The following is a 20,140-nucleotide window of genomic DNA, read 5'->3' on the forward strand; positions in this document are numbered from 1 at the left end:
TTCTTTTATTGAAAATTAAAAAATTAAATCAAATGGAATCCATTAATTTGGATGAAAAGATAAGATTATTGTTGAAAATGATTTGGAGTCTCACTGTATCTGCACTAATGTTACTTAGCTCCATTGGATTGCAGTGGTCTGTAACACATCTTTGTGGGATTTAGACATTGTATTTGTACATTATCTTATGAAATGACAAAAAAATTCTCACAAAAATTATGCATAAATTCTCGGAGAAGAAAGAAAGTAAGGATTAAAAAAAAGAGAAAATTGATAAAATGAAGGGAAAAAATATATTAATTTTAGATTTTTTTATAATATTTAATAACTAAAAACTAATCAAATTTTAAATCATTGATACATTTTAATATATTTTTTAAAATTAAAATCAATTTTCCATAATTTAGTGCCTAATTTCCAAAAATTTAAAAAATAAAAAGGAAGAGAAACAATTTACAAATTACGGCCAAGAAAATAACACAGGTACCAAAAAGGAGGTGGGTGATGAGGCTGGTATTTTCGGATTATAAACAGAGAGGGATGGACTTGGACATGGCTTTCTTCTTTCCTCCTCATAGCAATTCACACCCACCTTCTCTTTCTTCTCCATCTTCCTTTCTAAGTAGACCCAGGAGAAAAAAACAGTTTTTTCCTTTTCTTTCTTGAAGAACCTTTTTTGTATTTTTTATTTTGATTTGTCAAAACTTTGAGCATAAAATTCTTATCTTCTAATTATACGATCTGGGAATTGATTGAAAGTCATGGCAGATCATCATTGAAATGTCTTATCTACAGGATTCATTGATCACATGCTTTAGTGGTGCGTCCATTGATCAGATAAAAATATATTATCACATGATTTGCTTGTTTATGTATTATTTGATTTTCTGATAATTTGAGTAGAAGATCAAGCTCTAATTGCTTTTTGGGTTTTGCTAAGATGATATAGATTTCGGGTTTTTAGTTTAAAAAAAAAAGTGTGTTGCTTGTGGTGGGTGGTTGATGACTCGATGAGTTTAGAGGGAGGGTTTTGGTGAATGTGTGCCGTATAAGCAAACCCTTTAGAGTCTATACGCTTTCTGTTCCTTGTTTTTGATGGTTTGAGGGAATCGGTTGTGTCCTTCTCGTTCTATTGCCTTGTTGTCTCTCCTTGCTGCTTGAAATCATTTATGGGTATTGGAAATTTTGGTTAGTAATGGTAGATTGGAATGTGCTTTTATTTTCAGGTAATTTTGCTGTGCTATTTCTGAATATTCTTTTTAAGATTCAGTATTAGATGGAGGGGTGAGAGTTTTTGAACTACTTTTTTGTCGTCTATGTCACTGTGTATTTATTAATATTTATTTTTTGAAGCCATTGATGCTTAACTTCTCGTCTTGGATGCTGTATTCATGTTAAAGTTCAGCTGCATATAGTTGCAGTTTGGATTAAATAATCTGTAGCTTTTGTTGATTCATTTTTTCACTAGGATTGAGAATTAATGTAGTCCAGTTGGGTCAAATTCTCAATTCAAAGAAATGGAAGTAATGAGAGTTTTTCAAAAAAATCCTAGTGCTCTCCAATTTGGCTTTCTCAAGCTTGCACAGCTAATTTTTGTTCTCTTTTCTTTTTGATTTTGAATATTTTTCAGGCAGTTTCATCCATTCTGTTGGGGACCATGAATTCTAGGTGCTTCGTTGTTTGTTGGTTTGGAGGTCAGAAAATCTGTGCTACACGTTATTGTTGGGTAATTAGTATGTGTTCAGCTTTCTCTATGCAATCCCATGAGGGAGTTCAAGTGGAAATGTGGACACCTGTGGTAGATACATAGTGCTGGCGTTTCTGTAGATATGAAATTGCTTTTGTGGGATTCCTCTGCATTCTGATCTTAGTTGCAAAGGTTGTTTTCACTGAAATTCCATCACATTGATAGGATTAGGAAATTCCTATTACTGCTTTTGTTAGACTGTTTAGAACAGATGATCTTCCGTTAGGAAAACTGAGCAGGAAATGGTGAAATCTGCAAAGTTTAATAGACTTATTTGGAATGAAAAGGACAGCTAAATTATTCAGATCAACAGGGTAAAAAAGAATATTTAAGACTACAAATTTGAGCCATGGGCTTGCCTCAAGTTTCCTCTGCTGATGATACTGATGAAGATCGTGCAGTATTATTGGGCTCGTTTTTGCAAAGTCCATCACAATTTTCTGGCGTGAGCACCTGTAATTCGGATGGATTGCATGGAGAAACTATTAGCCAAACGGTAGGGGAAGCTCTGAGTTCTTCACTGGGAGATTTTCAGAGGAAAGCTGCCCTGGAGTGTTCAAACTTTCCAGAGGATTCTATGAGATTTGGAGGGGCAACTGATTCTACTTTAAATGTCAATGGAACAATAACTTCTTCAGCTGATAAAATTGGCAAAATAACTCCTAAAAGTGGAAGGAGTATCCAAGATCCTGCTTCTAGGATAATTGGTTTTGAATCACGGGGTGCAAGTTCTTTAAATAATGGGATTGAGGGACTTTCTGCTGATCATCTTAATTCTTCTTCTGTGGCTGGTCTTACAGTGAATGAAGTTGATCTGGGTGGGCCACTTGTCAGGAAAAGGTTATTGTCGCCTCTAAGCAGCATGCTTTCTGCAGAACACTTTCATGGGGATAACCTGAATATTGGCTGCTGTGCTTCTCAGATGAGTTCCTCTGCTCTGATTATTAATTTAAATGTTTCTGCATCACATGACCATAAGAAAGCAAACGTTGGTAGCAAAATCAGTTTCACCTCCTCATCCAGTTGCTTGGAGAAGAGAAATATGCTATATGACAATAATACAACAGCATCTATTTTTCTCACTGATGGCCCTCTACTGGAAAACAAGGACCCACTTTCTAACAGTAGCCTTTTATACTCTCCTATACTTGATCGTTTCAGAGTATCAAGTGAAGGACGGTCCCAGAATGGGACAATATCCTTATCCCCTAAAAAGGCCATTTCACCTCATGTATCATTGTCTCCTCTGAGTCCGAAGTTTTCTGAAAGAGTAAAAACTCCAGGAGGAAGCAAGGATGTCAAGAACTGCATAGAGGATTGCTGTTCAAATTTGAAGAATATAGAACAGTCACTTGCTCCAGAAGAAGCAGATTTTAGAATCACAAGCAAATCATTTGAAGATATTGATCTCTTTCACAAAGACTTCCGTTCTTCTTCCCTTGAAAGTGCTACTGACAGCTGGTGCGTGTTTCAGGAATCAGCTCCTTCCCAGTGTGCAAGGTTTGTCAGAAGTTTGAGTGGCCTTCCTGTCCGCAGGTCCTTGGTCGGTTCATTTGAGGAATCACTACTGTCTGGACGATTCTGTTGTGGAAAATTCACTCAGGTTAGTAGCACTGTGATGTTTCATTTATTCTGCTGTTTGGTTCTTGTTTGATTTCCTGGAATCATATCTTAGTATTCTTCTGTTTTTGTTGGTGTGTTGTATTTGTAGAGAATAGATGGTTTCCTAGCTGTGTTAAGCATCACAGGAGGGAATTTTTCACCGCACTCGCAGAAGCTTCCTTTTTCAGTGACCAGTGTTGATGGAGATTGTTCTTTGCTATATTATGCATCCGTAGATCTTGCAGGAAATTCATCAAACAAGCATAGAGGCCAAAAACTGAAAAGAGGCCTCAGTAATGATGATTCACAAACTGTTGGGAGCCGCTTTCGTATTCCCATGAAAGGGCGTGTACAACTGGTAATATGCTTTTGTGTCCTTCCATTTTCACTCTTTGACTTGTAGCAGAACCTTCTTATCACCTTTGTCATGTATTTTTTAGGATATTGGTTGGCTATATTGATTAGAATGGCCAACTTTCATTCTATTCTTTTGAAGTTATACATTCTAGTGGCCTATTGCCTATATTTCATCTTTGACAGTTACAAAATAAATATAGTTTTCCTGAAATTTTGTCTTTGATACACTAGTTTGCCTATTATTACTTCCCTCCTGTTGCAGTGGCAGTTTGTGTCGGGTTGCCTGTCCATGACGTGTAGACCACTTTCTTATAAGCATCAAATGTATCAATACTGTGTTTAATAGTGGAGGACCATTTAGTCATTAACGACTACATTTATTGTCGGCGGAATTACCAGCATGTTGTAGATGATTTACTATTTTTTTAGAACTTCCCGTAGTACTAACATAGTCTGTAGATTGAAGTTATAAAATGCAGGTGACTGATGTAAGAATTGGCTTTTATTTCACATCAGATTGTTTCTCTCTGTACAGGTCCTTAGCAATCCAGAAAAGACCCCTCTCCACACCTTTCTTTGCAATTATGATTTGGGTGACATGCCGCCTGGTACCAAGGTAAGATGGAGCAATAGTTAGTTTCATTAACTTTCGTTTACTTTTTTCAACATTTGGGTGGTGATTGAACTTTATTGGACATTTTTTTTTTGCTAGAAATATATATGAGATGGGAATTGCATTGATCTCATTAAGGTTCCATTCCAATATTAGCATCCCCCTTTGATGCAGTAATATTAGAAGATAAAATTTGGATATTATTGTTCCATATAAAATTAGGAATAGAAGATTTCTATCTTTTAGGAATTATATTATTATTTAGGAATATTTAAAAAGTTCTATCAGGTTTAGTATTTTATTATTTAAGAAATTTAACTGATTCTGGATTTCTAATTATTATGTGATTAGGGTTTTCTTGTTTAAAGATTCCTAATCCTTAGTAGTTGAAGAATTTTAGAGTGTTCTTGTATTTCACTCTTGATCTTTATAATTGCTTTACATGACTGTTTATACACAAAGATTTATAACTAAACAAAAAGCAAATAATCAAATAATAACTATAGAGATGATTAATGATTCTAATCAAATCAAATCATATCCCTAAAATCAGCAAATAAGTCAACACTCTCCCCCTCAAGTTGGTACATAGATGTAACGGTCAGCTGCCTGCTTCCGGTGCGGAAGCCGTCCCACATCGGAAGATGATAGAAAATTAGAATTGTATATAATAGTTAGCACGAAACTACTAAATAACTTGGGTTAACCATTTTGGGCCAAGTGGAAAAGTGGGTTCAAAAGTTATTTGGGCCAGTTTGGGCCGGACTGTTTCAATTGGTATCAGCTCCACCCTGCTACCCGTAAGAGACGAGGTGGAGCCGCCCGACGTACTAGCGAACCACAATACTCAAGGGTTCGGTCCTGGTTAGCAATTGTAACCGATTCAGTTGCGACGATGACGTCGCAAATTTAGCGGGGCCGAGTGTAACGGTCAGCTGCCTGCTTCCGGTGCGGAAGCCGTCCCACATCGGAAGATGATAAAAAATTGGAATTGTATATAATAGTTAGCACGAAACTACTAAATAACTTGGGTTAACCATTTTGGGCCAAGTGGAAAAGTGGGTCCAAAAGTTATTTGGGCCAGTTTGGACCGGACTGTTTCAATAGATGTCGCTCATGCCCAACTTATAAATCAGATTATGATAGATCTTATTGTTAAGCCCTTTAGTAAACACATCCGCAAGTTGCCTAGTAGAAGTCACATGAATTAAGCTCAAGACACTGTCTGTTAATTTTTCTTTAATGAAGTGCCGTTCAATCTCAATGTGCTTCGTTCGATCATGTTGGACTGGATTTTGTGCCATACAGATGGCAGCTTTGTTGTCGCAATACAAAGTAAGATATCTTGTCTCTCTCGGGCAACCTCAGCTCGTCCAATAACTTCTACAACCATAAGAATTCACACACACCTTGGACCATTGCTCTGTATTTTGCTTCAGCACTTGACCGAACAACAACACTTTGTTTTTTGCTCCTCCAGGTGACAAGATTCTCTTCCACGACTGTGCAGTAGCCAGAGGTGGATCTCCTGTCATCGAGAGATCCTGCTCAATCTGCATTTGTAAAAGTTTCAATTCGGAGGTGACCATGTTTAGAGTAAAGAAGTCATTTTCCTGGCGTAAACTTTAGATATCTCGAGATGTAAAGTACAACCTGCATATGAGTATCGCATGAATTGGCTGACTAAACTAACAACATAGGCTATATTAGGTCGAGTGTGTGAGAGATAAATCAACCTTCCTACTAATATCTGGTATGTTTTTCAATATCCATAGACTCACCAATTCCTGCTTACATCTTGTGGTTACTTTCAATGGGAGATTCTGCTAGTTTACACCCCAACATATTAGTTTCTTCCAAAAGATCCAGAATATACTTTCTTTGGGAGATAAAGATTCCTTTTTCTGATCTAGTAGAAATATTGCAGTTTTCCTAGATCTTTGATTTCAAATTCTTAAGCCAACAACCTTTTTAATTGAGTCATTTCCTTTTTGTCATCATCTGTCATGACTATATCATCAACATACACAATAAGAAGGGTGATCTTACTCTTGTGATGTTTGATAAATAAAGTATGATCATCATTACTCTGTTGGTAACCAAAGGACATCATGGCTCTGCTAAACTTGTCAAACCAAGCTTTTGGAGATTGTTTTAGCCCATACAAAGCCTTTTTTAACCTGCACACTTTTTCTTGTGTCTTCTCATTAGCGAATCCAGGAGGAATCTCCATGAACACTTCTTCCTCTAAATCTCCATGGAGAAAAGCATTCTTCACATCAAACTATTGTAAGTCGCAGTTCAAGTTGACTGAGCAAGATAATAGGACTCTGATTGAGTTTATTTTTGTAACTGGAGCAAATGTCTCTTGATAATCCACTCCATAGGTTTGGGTGAATCCTTTAGCAACCAATCTGGCCTTAAACCGTTCAACTGTGCCATCAGTTTTGTGTTTCATTGTGAACACCCACTTACAGCCAACAAGTTTCTTCCCAGGTGGGAGAGAGACAAGCTCCCAGGTCTCATTTTTTACCAATGCTTTCATCTCTTTAATCATTGCTCCCTTCCATTTAGGATCTGCAAGAGCTTCCTTCCAATCCTTTGGAATAGACATAGAGGAAATATATAAGGCAAAGGCTTTATAGGAGGGAGACAATGATTCATAAGAAATAAAGTTAGAAATAGGGTGTTTAGTACAAGTTCTGACCCCTTTTCTTTGTGCAATAGGTTTATCTAAGTCATTGGAGCATTCAAGAGTTGTGGGTGGAGCATTCAAGAGTTGTGGGTAACTCACCAGAAGAAGATTCTTGACTCTTGAGTAAACTGCATAATGGCTTCTTTTGCCTTGTCTCTCCCCGAATACCTCCTTAAATCTGGCTTGTCCAAATGTCAAATTCTCTCCCTTTGATTGGACATCTCCTCCTGTCTACTGAAGCTCGAACTCTCTAGCTGAACCATTTTATTTGGGATAACAGAATTCAGGATCACCTCAGTTTGCTCATTATTCTCCTCCTGAAAAGGTGAGTAGGTGGTACTGAAGTAGGGTTCAGTTTCTCGGAAGGTAACATCTATGCTGACAAAGTATTTTCTAAATGGAGGGTGATAATACCTGTATCCCTTCTGTGTCAGAGAATACCCAATAAACACACATTTAAGAGCCTTGGAGTCTAACTTTCTTGTCGTCCTAGTATGGACAAAGCAAATACATCCAAATACTTTTGGTGGAACAATATATGAATTCTTCCCTTGTATAACCTCCAAAGGACTCATAAAGTTAAGGGCCTTGAGGAGCATTCTATTGATAAGATAAGCAGGTACAAGGATTACATCTTCCCAATATATTTTGGGTAGGTTCATGGTGAATATAAGAGATGGAGCTATCTCCAATAGATGTCTATTTTTCCTTAAAGCAACGCCATTTTGAGCACTAGTACAAGGACAACTCGTCTGGTGTACTATTCCATTATTCTCCTAATACGCAGAAAAACTACTATCCATGTATTTTCTTCCATTGTCAGTTCTCAAAATTTTCACCTTAGTATTAAATTGAGTACAAATCATCTTATAAAAGGATTGAAAACAAGAAAAGACATCACTTTTAGCTTTAATCAAATAGATCCAAGTCATTCGAGTGCAATAATCAATAAAGGTGACAAACCATCAATTACCAAATAAGGAGACAGTTTGAGTAGGCCCCAAATATCAGAATGAATAGTCACAAAAGGAATTTGGCTTTTATTATTACTCAAAGTATAGGAGGTTCTAGTGTGCTTAGCATATTCACAGACATCACAAAATAAAGAACCAAACTGAGTTCTAGCAAATAAACTAGGATAAAGTTTTTCTAAGACAAAAAATGATAGATTCCCTAACCGCCTGTGCCACTGTATTATTTCCTGAATGACATCTTATTCTCTCCAAAACAAGCTTGAGATATTGGAGAACCTGGATCACCTTCCAATATGTATAAGCCATCATGCAACCTACCATTGCCAATTCTCTTCCCTGTGCGAAAATCCTGAATAACACAATGATCAGGAAAGAATTCAATTTTACAGTTAAGAGCATTGGCGATAGCACTGACGGATAAAAAGTTGATAGAAAAGCGGAAAACATGAAAGGCAAATGATAATTTAATATTGGATGCGAAAATAACAGAACATGTTCCGAATATGGGAGTAAAAGAGCCATTAGCAATTGTGACACTACCTTTGGTAAGAGAAGGAAAATAGTTGAGAAAGCCTTTAGAAGAGCCTGTCATGTGTCTATTTGCACCAGAATCAATAATCCATGAAATATTATTAGGAGAGAAAGTATTACCTGATTTTATAAAATTAGATGTGGCATCAAAGGACGAAGAGGTGTCAATATGAGATAGGAGATGCTTAAGACTCTGAATTTCATTAGGAGAAAGGAACTCAGCCGCTATTGTCTCCTTAAAGGTCTCCTCCACAGTTTCTGCTAAATTAGCTTGAGTTTTGGGGATATCTCGTTTCCTTCCACGGCCTCTAGTGGGACGACCATGTAACTTCCAATAAATCTCCTTGGTATGCCTTGGTTTCCCACAATAGTCATAATACAAGTGATCTTTCTCAGAATTAGGGGGTTGCGGTGTGCTCAAACTAGTAGTCAACCTGGCCTTTTCAACTGGTGCAGTATAGAGTATAGTATGTCGACGACTTTCTTTTTGTTGAATATGGGCGTGGGCCTCTTCTAGAAAAGGAAAAGGATTTCTTCCCACCTGAATTGGATTATATTCGTTATTCAACCCTGCAAGAAAATCATAGACTCGCTCATTTTCAATCATTCTCTGAAATTTGACTGCATCTCCAGTGCAGTCTGCCTGGAAGTCCTGATAGTAATCAATTCCCGCTATAAACCACATAACTCAAAATAAAATTGGGAGATGGTCATTTTTCCTTGCTTAGTACCATGAATTTTATTTCAAATATCATAAATTTGAGCATCATTCCCAATATTGGAATAAGTTAAGGTCAAGGCCTTCCATATTTTTGCAGTAGTATCAATTAACAAATAGGACTTAGAGATGTGAGGTTGCATAGAGTTAAGTAACCATTTCATAATAAGACAGTTATCCGAGCCCCATTGAGGAAAATCTAGATCACTCTCATTCGATTGTTTCTTATTCCCAATGACATAGCCCTGCAGTCCTCTAGTCTTGATAAACAACAATCAAGACCTTGATCAAACAAGATAATTGGTTCCATCAAGTTTTAATGGACTAATTTGCAAGGAAGGATTATCATAGTTAGGAATCAAGACCTTTTTATCTTCTGCCATCGAGACCCTTTTACCTTCTACCATGGTAAAAACAAATGAACCGTGAAAGAATAGGAGGTACCCAAGGTTATACACACAAGATAGCCCAACCAAATCACCAAAAGATCAGGTTGCGGCACGGGAAGGCTGGAAAGACGGTCGGAATCATTGCCGAAGTGATCGGAGTGGCGAAGCGGCGTCGGGCAACGTATCACGCGTCGGAAAGAGAGAGTGCGTGAACCTAGATGGGTTAGTACCAAAAAGATAGATCTAGGATTTTGAAACCCTAAAAAGAAAAATTGAATTTAAACCCTAAAATCAGGAGAAAGCTCTGATACCATGAAAAATTTTGGAAATTTTAGAGTATTTTTATATTTACTCTTGATTTTTACAATTAGTTTATATGACTATTTATACACAAAAAATTATAGCTAAATAGAAAGCAAATGATCAAATAATAACTACAAAGATAATTAAGGATTCTAATCAGATCAAATCATATTCCTAAAATCAGCAAATTAGACAATGTTGGTAATAGTGCTAGTTATTTTACTATAAATATTTGTGTTATTAAGGATTTTAGTAGAGTTTATTATTACGGTTATTGATAATTAAATGAAGTTTTGGGAATTAGTTTCTCTAGACAATTTGTTTCTCTCCGTATGTCTCTTGATTCTCATGTTCGACCTTTTTTTTCGTCAATTTAGTATTAGAGCCCAAACATTCTACCCAAGTGTTTTTATCCTTTGAAACTCTCCTTTGAGTTTATTATTCTTGGAAAAAAAATAAATAAATAAAAGGGCTCTCAACAGAGCCCCTCGTGAACTAATACTATCTAGCCTTACCTAATATCTCACCCCAATCCCAATACCTATTGGTTCTACATCAACTTTTCCCCATTTAGTAAAGAAATCTAGTTAATTGTTTCAATTGATTATAGGGGGTAAATTACTATCCCAGTGTTTTGTGAAAATTAACTACTTAGTCTCTATTTTAATCGCTTAATTAAAATATTCCTATATTTTGTGAAATCAAGCTCATGTCACATAAAATGCAAGTAAACTTCTTTTAAACTTAACCAAAGCGACTAATTAGTATGGATAGTTAAATTTTAAGATTATAGAGACTAGACAATATAGTATTTAGGATTTAAGCAAATTGACTAACATTTTGTTTGAAAGAAAGGACTAAAGAGTTTGACTTCATATGTTCATGGTTTTTTTTAGTTGGGTAATAAGAAATTGGGACTAAGTAGTTAATTTTGAAAAATACAAGGACCTGATATGTAATTCACCAATTACTGGAAGCTTTTTTACCAATGAGCATGAAGGAAGACAATCTTTACATTCATGAGCTTGTACGTCTCATACAATCCAAAAATTAAGGCAATGCCGCAATGGTCTACTGGTTTTATCTATTTATATATTTATATATCTTTCACTCATCCCATCTCTTTCCAATTTGAGAATTCAACTTCACACAAGTTATAGAAACAAATACCTAACACAAAATAGTGGCACCTAATGGTGTTCTCCAAAAATATCATAATAATTTTCTTACTGTGTTTATCACTCTTTTAGGAGATACATGGTAATACCCAAAAAAAACTCTCTCAAGTTTTCTCTATTGCTTTGAATGTGCATGCAATATAAACCTTATGCCTCTTGCTTTCTATAGGAAAAAGCCATCGGGTTCCAGAATGTGTCCATCTAAAAGACATTGTTGACTTCTTTTTTTTAAATGCTTCACATCGTGTTCTTAGTCTAACTTTAGAATATCACATTGTTGCCGTCCTTCATAGTGATTTGGAAGATTAGATATACATGGAGCAACTAAAGGGTTTCAAAGAGAAGAAAAAGAAGAGTATGTTTCCTAGTTGAAACAAAGTTTGCACGGCTTGAAACAACAAACAAGTACCTACCAAGACAATGGTACAAGTGGTTTGAGTCTATTAGGAGGAAGGCTACAAAAGGACAAACTTCATATCACTGTCTTTTTTTGTACAAAAATCCTATGATGAAGATTTCGTTATTTTCTTGCTCTATTGGATAATATGTTGATTGTTGGCTAAAATATTTTCAAAATCAATTGCTTGAAGGAACAACCAAGTCTTTTGGCATGAAAGACTTGAGGACAACAAAAAAAGCCCTTGGCATGAAAATAATCATAGTAGAAATGCCAAGAAACTATGGGTTGTCACAATAGAAATACTTGAAATACTCCAGAATTTCAACATAGAGAAGACTAGAACAGTTAGTTTTTGCTTTGGTCATTTCGTTTGAGTTCAAAATAAAGGCCTTCCATAGATGAGGAGAAGGAAGAAATAGACAAGATCCTATATGCTTTAGCAATTGGAAGATTGATGTATGCTGTGGTGTTGATATGGCTAGATATTATTCACTTAGTAAGTATAGTGAGTTGGTTTCTTTCAAATCCTAGAAAGGAACATTGGGCTGTAGTGAAATGAATTCTTAGATTTTCTCATGTTTCTTCCAAAATATCCTTATGTTTTGGAGATACAAATGCAAATATGGGTAAAGTACTCAAGCAAGTCTACATCATGGTCTCCGGTTACATTTGCAGGAGATTTGCTTTATGGCAATCATAGTTACAAAAATGTGTTCTTTCTATTACCAAGTTACAGTTCATTGCAAGAAAGGAAGAATGTAGTAATTTGCTGCAAATGTTCTTAATTGATCTTGGTTTTTACCCGGAAACTTATCAATTGTTTTGTCAAAATCAAAGTGTTTGTCACCTTGGGAATAATTCCTCCTCCATTCAAGATCACACCTTGGGACTGCTTAGAAAAGGCCATCTATCTTAGAGAGGCTTGCAAAAATTTCTAGGACAACAGCAAAGACTCTTGTCTTATTTAGCAAAGAAAATAGAATATGTTATTAAGAATTAGTTAGATGGTTGGATATTCAAGAATCAAATCAATATCTTTTCCTTTTACATTTCTAGGACAAGTTGAAATTAGAGTAAGATTGATTTCCTTTTTGACCTTTAAATGGAAGATGTCATTTTTGCTTGTCACATGTTTAGGATCAAGAACCAGCTGGTTGATTGTTCCGCCCCTTCTCCTGGTTGAACCAACCAATTTCTGCAAACTTAAAAATTTATTTCATCATGTAGGTATTCAACTTATCTTGTTTTTTTCCTTGGTGAATTTAATGTGCAACTAGTTCTGAGTTTGTATTAGTTTGGAAGTGGACATTGGCACGGGGCTAGGAAGAAAAATTGAGGGGGACCATAACTGTTTATGTTTTAAGTGTATAACACTCCATTTTAATGCCAATTTTCACTCTTTTTTTTTTGACTTTGGACCCTCCAGGTCGTATTCTTTTTCTGCATGTGGTATGCTATCTGTTCTAGTATTTATTGTAAATATTAAATTATCTAATACAATGCGATGCAAGATATCAATGGTTTGGACTTCATAATTATGCCGTGTCTAATTAACTTTTCTTTTCCCATTTTCTGTTGAAACCAAAGTAGACATTCTTGCGTCAGAAGGTAACTTTAGCCTCTTCTGGAACAACTTCATCAGAGTTGAAACATGGGCATATAGGTCTAGACACAAAAATGAAAGACAAGGTGACTGCAGTGTCACAGAAAAACCATCCTGTAAATAGAGCTTCTTCTATCAGCCAAAATGAAGTCAAGGGGATTGAATGCCATGATATAATAGATTCAATAGATGCACAGAATTTATCAAAGCAATCCCAAAGTGTGGGAAAGACAGGTATTGATTCTTTTATACTTGGCAACGACTGCAGTAATAGTAAATGCCAGGGGAATAGTGGGAAGGAGTGCACTGGGATGGAAATCAACGGAAGATCAGCTCATGGTTGTTCAAAGATTAATGATAATGCCCAAGGTGGTGGTGGTGCTCTTCGTTATGCTCTCCATCTACGTTTTCTCTGCCCTTCACCTAAAAAGTGTTCTAGGTCAGTTCAGAGGTGTAAATCTGATCCTACATCCCTACCACAAAAGCCACATTTAGATATGGAAGGTGAGCGCAGGTTCTATTTATATAATGACATGCGAGTTGTGTTCCCTCAACGACATTCAGATGCTGATGAGGGCAAGGTATGCGATTTTTTTTTTTTTGGGTCATTGGCATTTTATCACATCTGAAGCATATTCTCTTACGTTTGTTTTCATTCTCATCTCTGGTAAAATTTTATAGTTGCCAACTTGGAATTATATTTCAGTCTAATGGAATCAAAATGAGTAATTAGGCACTTGCAGCAGTATTCTGATGCTGTTGGGTTTATACAAATTTTCTTCTTGAAGTAGTTGTGATAGACATCTGCTCTTGATTTTATTTGCTGTTTTAGTAATCTTTGTTGGCAACGAGCAACGCAATAGATTATCGCAATCCGTTTGGGATAATTTAAGGTTTTATGTGGCATTTTCTGCCAATTTCTCGTAACATCTTTTCATTTTTCGTCGACTTGGGCTCGTGGGGCTAGGCTGTTGTGCATCTTCCTTAGAGTATTAGATAACAACAGAAACTACATTCTCTGTATTGGGGCAATGTCTTTTACCTAGAAGTTAAAGCCTTGTGAACAAGTTGTCCATGGTTTCTATGCAGAAATGTTTACATTGACAAAGTTGTTGAAGAAATTATATATTCTTTTTGTACATTAGTCTAATCAAGTTCATTGCTTTCTCTTTGGCAGTTGAATGTGGAATATCATTTCCCAGAGAATCCAAGATATTTTGATATCAGCAACTGAAACCTCAGTAGATTGCTGACATTGTACATAATCACATTATGTTTTAGTCGTCTCATCTGAAAATGGCTCTAACCCCTCAACTTGTAAATGCTTCCATTTCAATAATATTCTGACGGGTAGAAGTTTTACTTGCTCTCTTGATTATTTCTTATATCTCTTGTTCTAAACCATGCTGCTTCTGAGTTGCAGAAACAAGCAGCCTGGTTTTCTCGGGTTGTTCTTTCCGCCGATCAGTTCTCATTTTGCCTGGTTTTGGGAAACTTATGCGTGGAGTGAAGGAACTATAAATATATGAAAAGTGAGCCAAGTGTGTGAAGAGGGAACTGAAAAGAACAAAGAACATCTAAAAAAACAACAGAGTTGGTGACGATAGAAAGGCAACTCGGATTAGAAACATAGACGATAAACAAAACCATAGTTGTGGCGCTGAGCAGCTTCAAGAGATTTCAGAAGATATGAAAGGAAAAAAGACCAAACAAGTAGAGAGTGACGGGCTTCACACTGTATTAGACCAAAAAAAAACAAAAACCATGCCTAGTAGGTAGGTTATCAAGGCCTAATTGCCAGATCTGAAACAGAAGGAATCTGTGGCCATCTTGGGTCTCTAGAATAAGGGCATGAATATGGAAGAGGTCCCATGCGACTCCAACTGAAGAGCTTCTCCATCTGAGATCTACCTTCAAAAACTGGAAGAGCCCAAAGCAAACCAACCAAAGAAAACCTTCTCAAATCAGCCTCGGTTGCTATAAACAACATAAGGAAACAAAATTATTGACAACCCCATTGGACTGTGGAGAGAGAAACTTATGGTCAAGTGAGGAAAGATGCCATTGGACAGGAGCATCTAAACAGCAGCAGTTGACACATGGCAGATAAAAGGATACTATATCTGAAAAAAGAGGAGAAAAAGAGAGCTTGTTAACTATTCTTGTGAAAAAAGAAATCACATTGTGTTCCTGCAAGGGCATGTGGCAGTGGAACATGAGGAGAGTTAAAGTTTGCAAATGGTAATTGATTTGTAGGCCTCCAAGAATAAGTAGCCAACCTAGAACAAACCCATTAGAGCAAAGAATCCCCGTTAAAAAGAAAAAAACTACACAATACAGAAACTCTTGAGCGAAATCATAAGTCACTTATAGGGATGAAGACGAACACTGGGTTTAAATAAAAAATATGATAATTTTAATAATATATAAATTAATATATATTCATTTACAATGGTTACATCTATCTATCTATCTATCTATCTATCAAGTTGACGTGGCCCTTCATATTATTCCCGAAGATGCAGAGAGAGGGAATCTCTGTGTGTGTGTGTAGAGATTTGGATTAATGAGTTCTCTAGTAATTATAACTCTCACATAAACGTGTCCTTTGCTTTATTATGTACTTCACAATAACAGAAAAGAGAGAGAAACACACCACTCTCTGCCCTCATCAAAGGAGGCTTATTGTCCTTTCTCCTCCCTCTCTCTCTCTCTATTTGTTTTCCGATTCTGCCCTTCCTTCTTAGCATATTTTTTTTAAATAAAAATTTATGAAGTACATACTTTTAATAATTAAATTATAAAATTATTGATCCTTTTTTTTATTCAATTTGATTTTATCTATTGTTAATTAAATTACATTTTCAAAATATTTTTATGAATATTATGATCTAAGAGAAAAAAAAAAGCTACCAAATTTCATTTCTTTAAAATTGAGCTGCTCTCTGAGTTGCAGAAGGAAGCCAATCCTGTGTGAAAAGATGTTGGTTGGAAGGCATAACCAAACCATACCCACTGCTCCAATCAACAAGGCAACTCTTTTATATATTTCAGTACTACGGATTTCTCTACTCCTTTACTCTATACTATTTGCTTTTATACTTAATTTTAAATTCATAATTACTAATAAATAAATATTTTATAAATATTTATCACAAATTAATTGCATGCCTGCATACGCCATGCCAACAAAATCAAGCAAAGGGCAATTTAGTCCATTCAACTACAACCAATCATAATCCTGCACGTCTTTACCGTCTCTCTCTTACTCATCGCGTAAAAACAAAACCTTAAACCCCATATAAACCCTTACTCATCATCATCTTCTTCCTCAGCAACCACTTTCTCTTTCACTCTGCAAATTCAAGCTCGAAAATGGCTGACCCATCCATCTACAACTTTCTCAACCACAAAGGACCCTTGCCTTCAAGACCCCCAAGAAAGAACCCTACAAACCCACCACCACCATCTTCCTCTTCTCGTCTCTTTCAGTGCCTTTACTGTCCCCGCAAGTTCTACACCTCTCAAGCTCTCGGCGGACACCAGAACGCCCACAAACGAGAGCGAGCTGCTGCTCACAGGAACATATCTGTTGAACCCACTAGCCATCACTTCCCATCAGACTCATACGTGGATCCTGGTTCACCATTTCTGGACCAGTACTGGCCGGATACAACCCAGACCCACCAGTTTGCACCTCCTGCTCAATCTTCTGTTTCCCTAACTCAGAATGGGTTTTGTGGCGGTTCAACCACTCCTACTGACAATGAGCCTGTTTCCCCAGTCGCTGATCTTAACAATGACCCCGTAAACCTTGATCTTACTCTGCGTTTATAGTTTCTCTTGGTAGCTAGCTAGATTTTGAAAATGAAAGTTTCTGGGTTACGTTGTTTGGTTTAGAGAAAATGCAGAGACGTTTTTGCAGATTCTTAGATATCAAATATATGGGTTTAAGTAGTTTACTAACTAAAATGAGTTATTGAGATTTGGAACTTTAGATGATAATGAAACTGATGAGATTTGGTTGATGAGTTGATGTGTGGCTGATTCTCTCTTTCTTTCTTTCCTCTATCTCTCATGTTTGTGAGTACGTAGAAATGTGAAGTGTTCTTTTATATAACACCCCAAACATGCCCTTGTGGTTGTTCGGAGTTCTGGTCACCGGCCGGCAATATTTTGTTCTGGTGACACTGTTTTTAAGCAGTAGAAAGAGAGAGAAGCCATTAGTGTTCTTGCTTCTGAAACCATATAGGACTATAGGCTGCCTTTGGTTCCTTTCTCAATTATCTATTAATCCAAATTTTCTGTGATTTCATGAAGTTTACATTTCATTGAATGTTTTTAAATCTGAGGAAGCCATTAGTTATGTATTTGTGTGATTGAAACCCTTTATGAATTTTGCAAAAACCCACTTCAAGGTTGATTGATATATATATATAATATGTTTTTTTTTTTTTAAAAAAAAAAAAAAATTTATAATTCTCACAAGAAGGCTAAAAACTATGATTATTGTGATTCCTTTCCCTTTTTGGCAAATGATGAAATGCTTGCTTTTTCTTATTCTCTTTATTACTAGTTGTTACGTTTTAATCTAATTATTTACTTATTTTCTAGATCACTTCAACTCATCAACCTCATAACTGTAGAGATTGATCCTGTTTTTAGTTAATTTTATGGTTAAAAGAAAAAATTACTCAAACATTTACGACTATATTTAGCAAGATTAGATTGGTAATCGAAGCATATCCAAATCAATTGCAATTAATTGTAGAATTCAAGTTTTATGATATAATATATTTGTCTATTTTTTATAAAATTAGTTTTTAAATTTATTCACTTTTATTTATTTATTTCTTATACAAAATATTATCTCAAAAAATAAATTCTGTTTAATTAAATTTATTTGTAAATATATAAAAATTGATTTTGAAAGCGGTGATGCAGTTCCCTCAAATGTAATAAGAAATCTATCAATTTGTTAGGTCAAATTTTGTAACTTACTGTGTCACCTTAATTACTTTGTTAGGGACAACAATCAAAGCATAGCAAGAGATACTAAAAAGATTATATTCCATTATTTGATTGCATTAAGAATGAACAGTCAAACGCCAGAAATGGAAGTGTGTTTTTGAGTGAGCAAATTAGCAATGTTGCAAATGTAAGCTTGTGGGCATTCTATAAAATCAAGTGAAAGGCCAAAATAAATAAATGATATTTCGACTCAATTTCGAAAAAAATTTTATAATAAAATTGTTATATATACAATTATTTTATTATAGTCATTTATAATAGTAAATTGAATTAATTTAAAAATATGGTTTTGATTTTTTATTAATTTTAGTTCGATTCGATTTTTAATTTTAAAAATTTCAATTATTTCAATTTAATTTTAATAAGAAAAAAATTTAAAAAAAAAATTAAATTAAACTGATCAGTCATAATAGTATATTATTATTAAATCATATTAAAATTAAAATATTTTAATTAAATTTTAAAATATTAAAATAAAATATAAAAAAATTAAAAAAAATTATTAAAAATTTAAACCGATAAAATTGAATCGAATCAAACTGATTCGATTTTTAATCAAAATCGATTTGATTTAATTTTTATAAAGAATAAAATTTTAATTTTCAAGTTTATTAAGTTCGATTTTATATCATTGGTCACCGTAATCGTTATACATATAGGATAATAATTTCTCCAACATCATTCACTCATCTTCACTCTATTTTTTTTTCTTAAATACTAGCCTAATCCTAATTCTAATCTATAAACATCATAATTGATTATGGCACTAGTAAAATAAAGTAAAATGAGGTTAATTATTTAAAGTGAGATTTTATAAAATAAAAGGCTTTTATTATGATTTCTAAATCTTTATAATTTTTTATTATTTAAGAGAAATAAAAATTTATTTAAGATATTTATAGATTTTTAAGTTAAAAAAACAGAGTTTTTTTGAAGGTTTTTAAATCATTCCTAAGAGTTCTAAAAATCCCCATTCCAAACAAATCCTTCTAAGTATGAGGAATTAAGAAGATGGGATGGAGATGATAATGGTAAAATAATTTGTATTATTTTTATTTTTATAAAGAAAAAACATTAATTTATGATTTTTTTTTCTTTATTATTATCCTCTTAAAAGAAATCCTCAACATTAACGTAAAGTTCATATTTTTGGATAAAGGCAATTTTTTTCTACAAGGAACTTAATGGAACAATTTTGAAGTACTAATTTGACTAAAATATATTGATGTCTGGTTTATATATATATAAATCAATACAAAATTAATTAATACAATATTAAAATAATAATAAATCCCTTTTAAAAAAATACTTGGAATGTTAAATTTTTAAAAATTTAAATGAATTGATTTTTTTTTCTTAATTTTTGTGTTTTGCAAAATTAAAAATATAAAAATTTAATTTTTTTAAATTCCTATTAAAATTGATTTTAAATTAAAAGTAAATATTATTAAAATTTAAAGATTTTGTAAGAAGTGATTTCATTTAAGGTTATTTATATTAAAATTATTTAATTAACCTTTTAAGAACTTAATTTTTTCTTTCCTTATATTCCTTTTTTTTTGTTTATTTTAACTTAATTTTTTTAATGTTTTCTTAATTAATAATTTTTTAACATTTTTATTTAATATTAACTACTAATATTTAATAAATTTATTATTGATATTAAGAAATTTATTATATTATTTTTTTAATATATAAAAAAAAGTGTCGTTCTTGATTAAATTTTTTAATGGTAAAAAATTAATTATGTAAACCTCAAATTTTAAATATAGTAAAAGTATTAATAATGGTGTTCAAAAATATTTTTAATATGATAAAAATAATTTTTATTTATAAAAAAAAAGAGAAATATTCAAGATTTATAGTAATTATTTGTTAATATTTAACAATTAAAGAAAATAATAATTCTATATAGGATTTATTTAGACTTTAAAATGCAGAGTTAAAGATTTTATTTGGTAAAAATAATTACTTTGAATTTGAATGAAAAATTAGTGAT

At 34.0% G+C, this 20,140-nt stretch overlaps 2 protein-coding genes across 3 annotated transcripts; both read left to right on the top strand.

Annotated features, from left to right (window-relative positions):
- The first annotated feature begins 475 nt into the window (after nt 1-475).
- LOC110613466 lies at nt 476-14,472 on the top strand. Of its 2 annotated transcripts, none has more exons than XM_021754618.2 (6): nt 476-820; nt 1,631-3,350; nt 3,459-3,707; nt 4,242-4,322; nt 13,098-13,691; nt 14,288-14,472. In XM_021754618.2, the coding sequence occupies exons 2-6, from the start codon at nt 2,097-2,099 to the stop codon at nt 14,342-14,344; spliced, it is 2,235 nt and encodes a 744-aa protein (XP_021610310.2). In that variant the 5' UTR covers nt 476-820; nt 1,631-2,096; the 3' UTR covers nt 14,345-14,472. The 2 variants fall into 2 exon arrangements, with proteins under 2 accessions (XP_021610310.2, XP_021610311.2); XM_021754619.2 differs by lacking the exon at nt 476-820 and adding an exon at nt 850-1,226.
- A 1,833-nt stretch (nt 14,473-16,305) lies between these two features.
- On the top strand, nt 16,306-17,017 carry LOC110613343 (zinc finger protein KNUCKLES). The gene has a single exon (XM_021754418.2). The coding sequence runs from the start codon at nt 16,486-16,488 to the stop codon at nt 16,945-16,947; it is 462 nt and encodes a 153-aa protein (XP_021610110.1). The 5' UTR covers nt 16,306-16,485; the 3' UTR covers nt 16,948-17,017.
- The last annotated feature ends 3,123 nt before the right edge of the window (nt 17,018-20,140 follow it).

The sequence above is a fragment of the Manihot esculenta genome, chromosome 4 (assembly GCF_001659605.2).
Source record: "Manihot esculenta cultivar AM560-2 chromosome 4, M.esculenta_v8, whole genome shotgun sequence".
Lineage (NCBI taxonomy): Eukaryota > Viridiplantae > Streptophyta > Magnoliopsida > Malpighiales > Euphorbiaceae > Manihot > Manihot esculenta.

Bases quoted from the DNA above. Each gene is read 5' to 3' on its own strand.
- LOC110613466 (XM_021754618.2), top strand. From the start codon at position 2,097: ATGGGCTTGCCTCAAGTTTCCTCTGCTGATGATACTGATGAAGATCGT. The intron at 3,351-3,458 runs GTTAGTAGCACT...TTGTATTTGTAG, and splicing joins GTTGTGGAAAATTCACTCAG to AGAATAGATGGTTTCCTAGC. The intron at 13,692-14,287 runs GTATGCGATTTT...TCTCTTTGGCAG, and splicing joins CAGATGCTGATGAGGGCAAG to TTGAATGTGGAATATCATTT.
- LOC110613343 (XM_021754418.2), top strand. From the start codon at position 16,486: ATGGCTGACCCATCCATCTACAACTTTCTCAACCACAAAGGACCCTTG.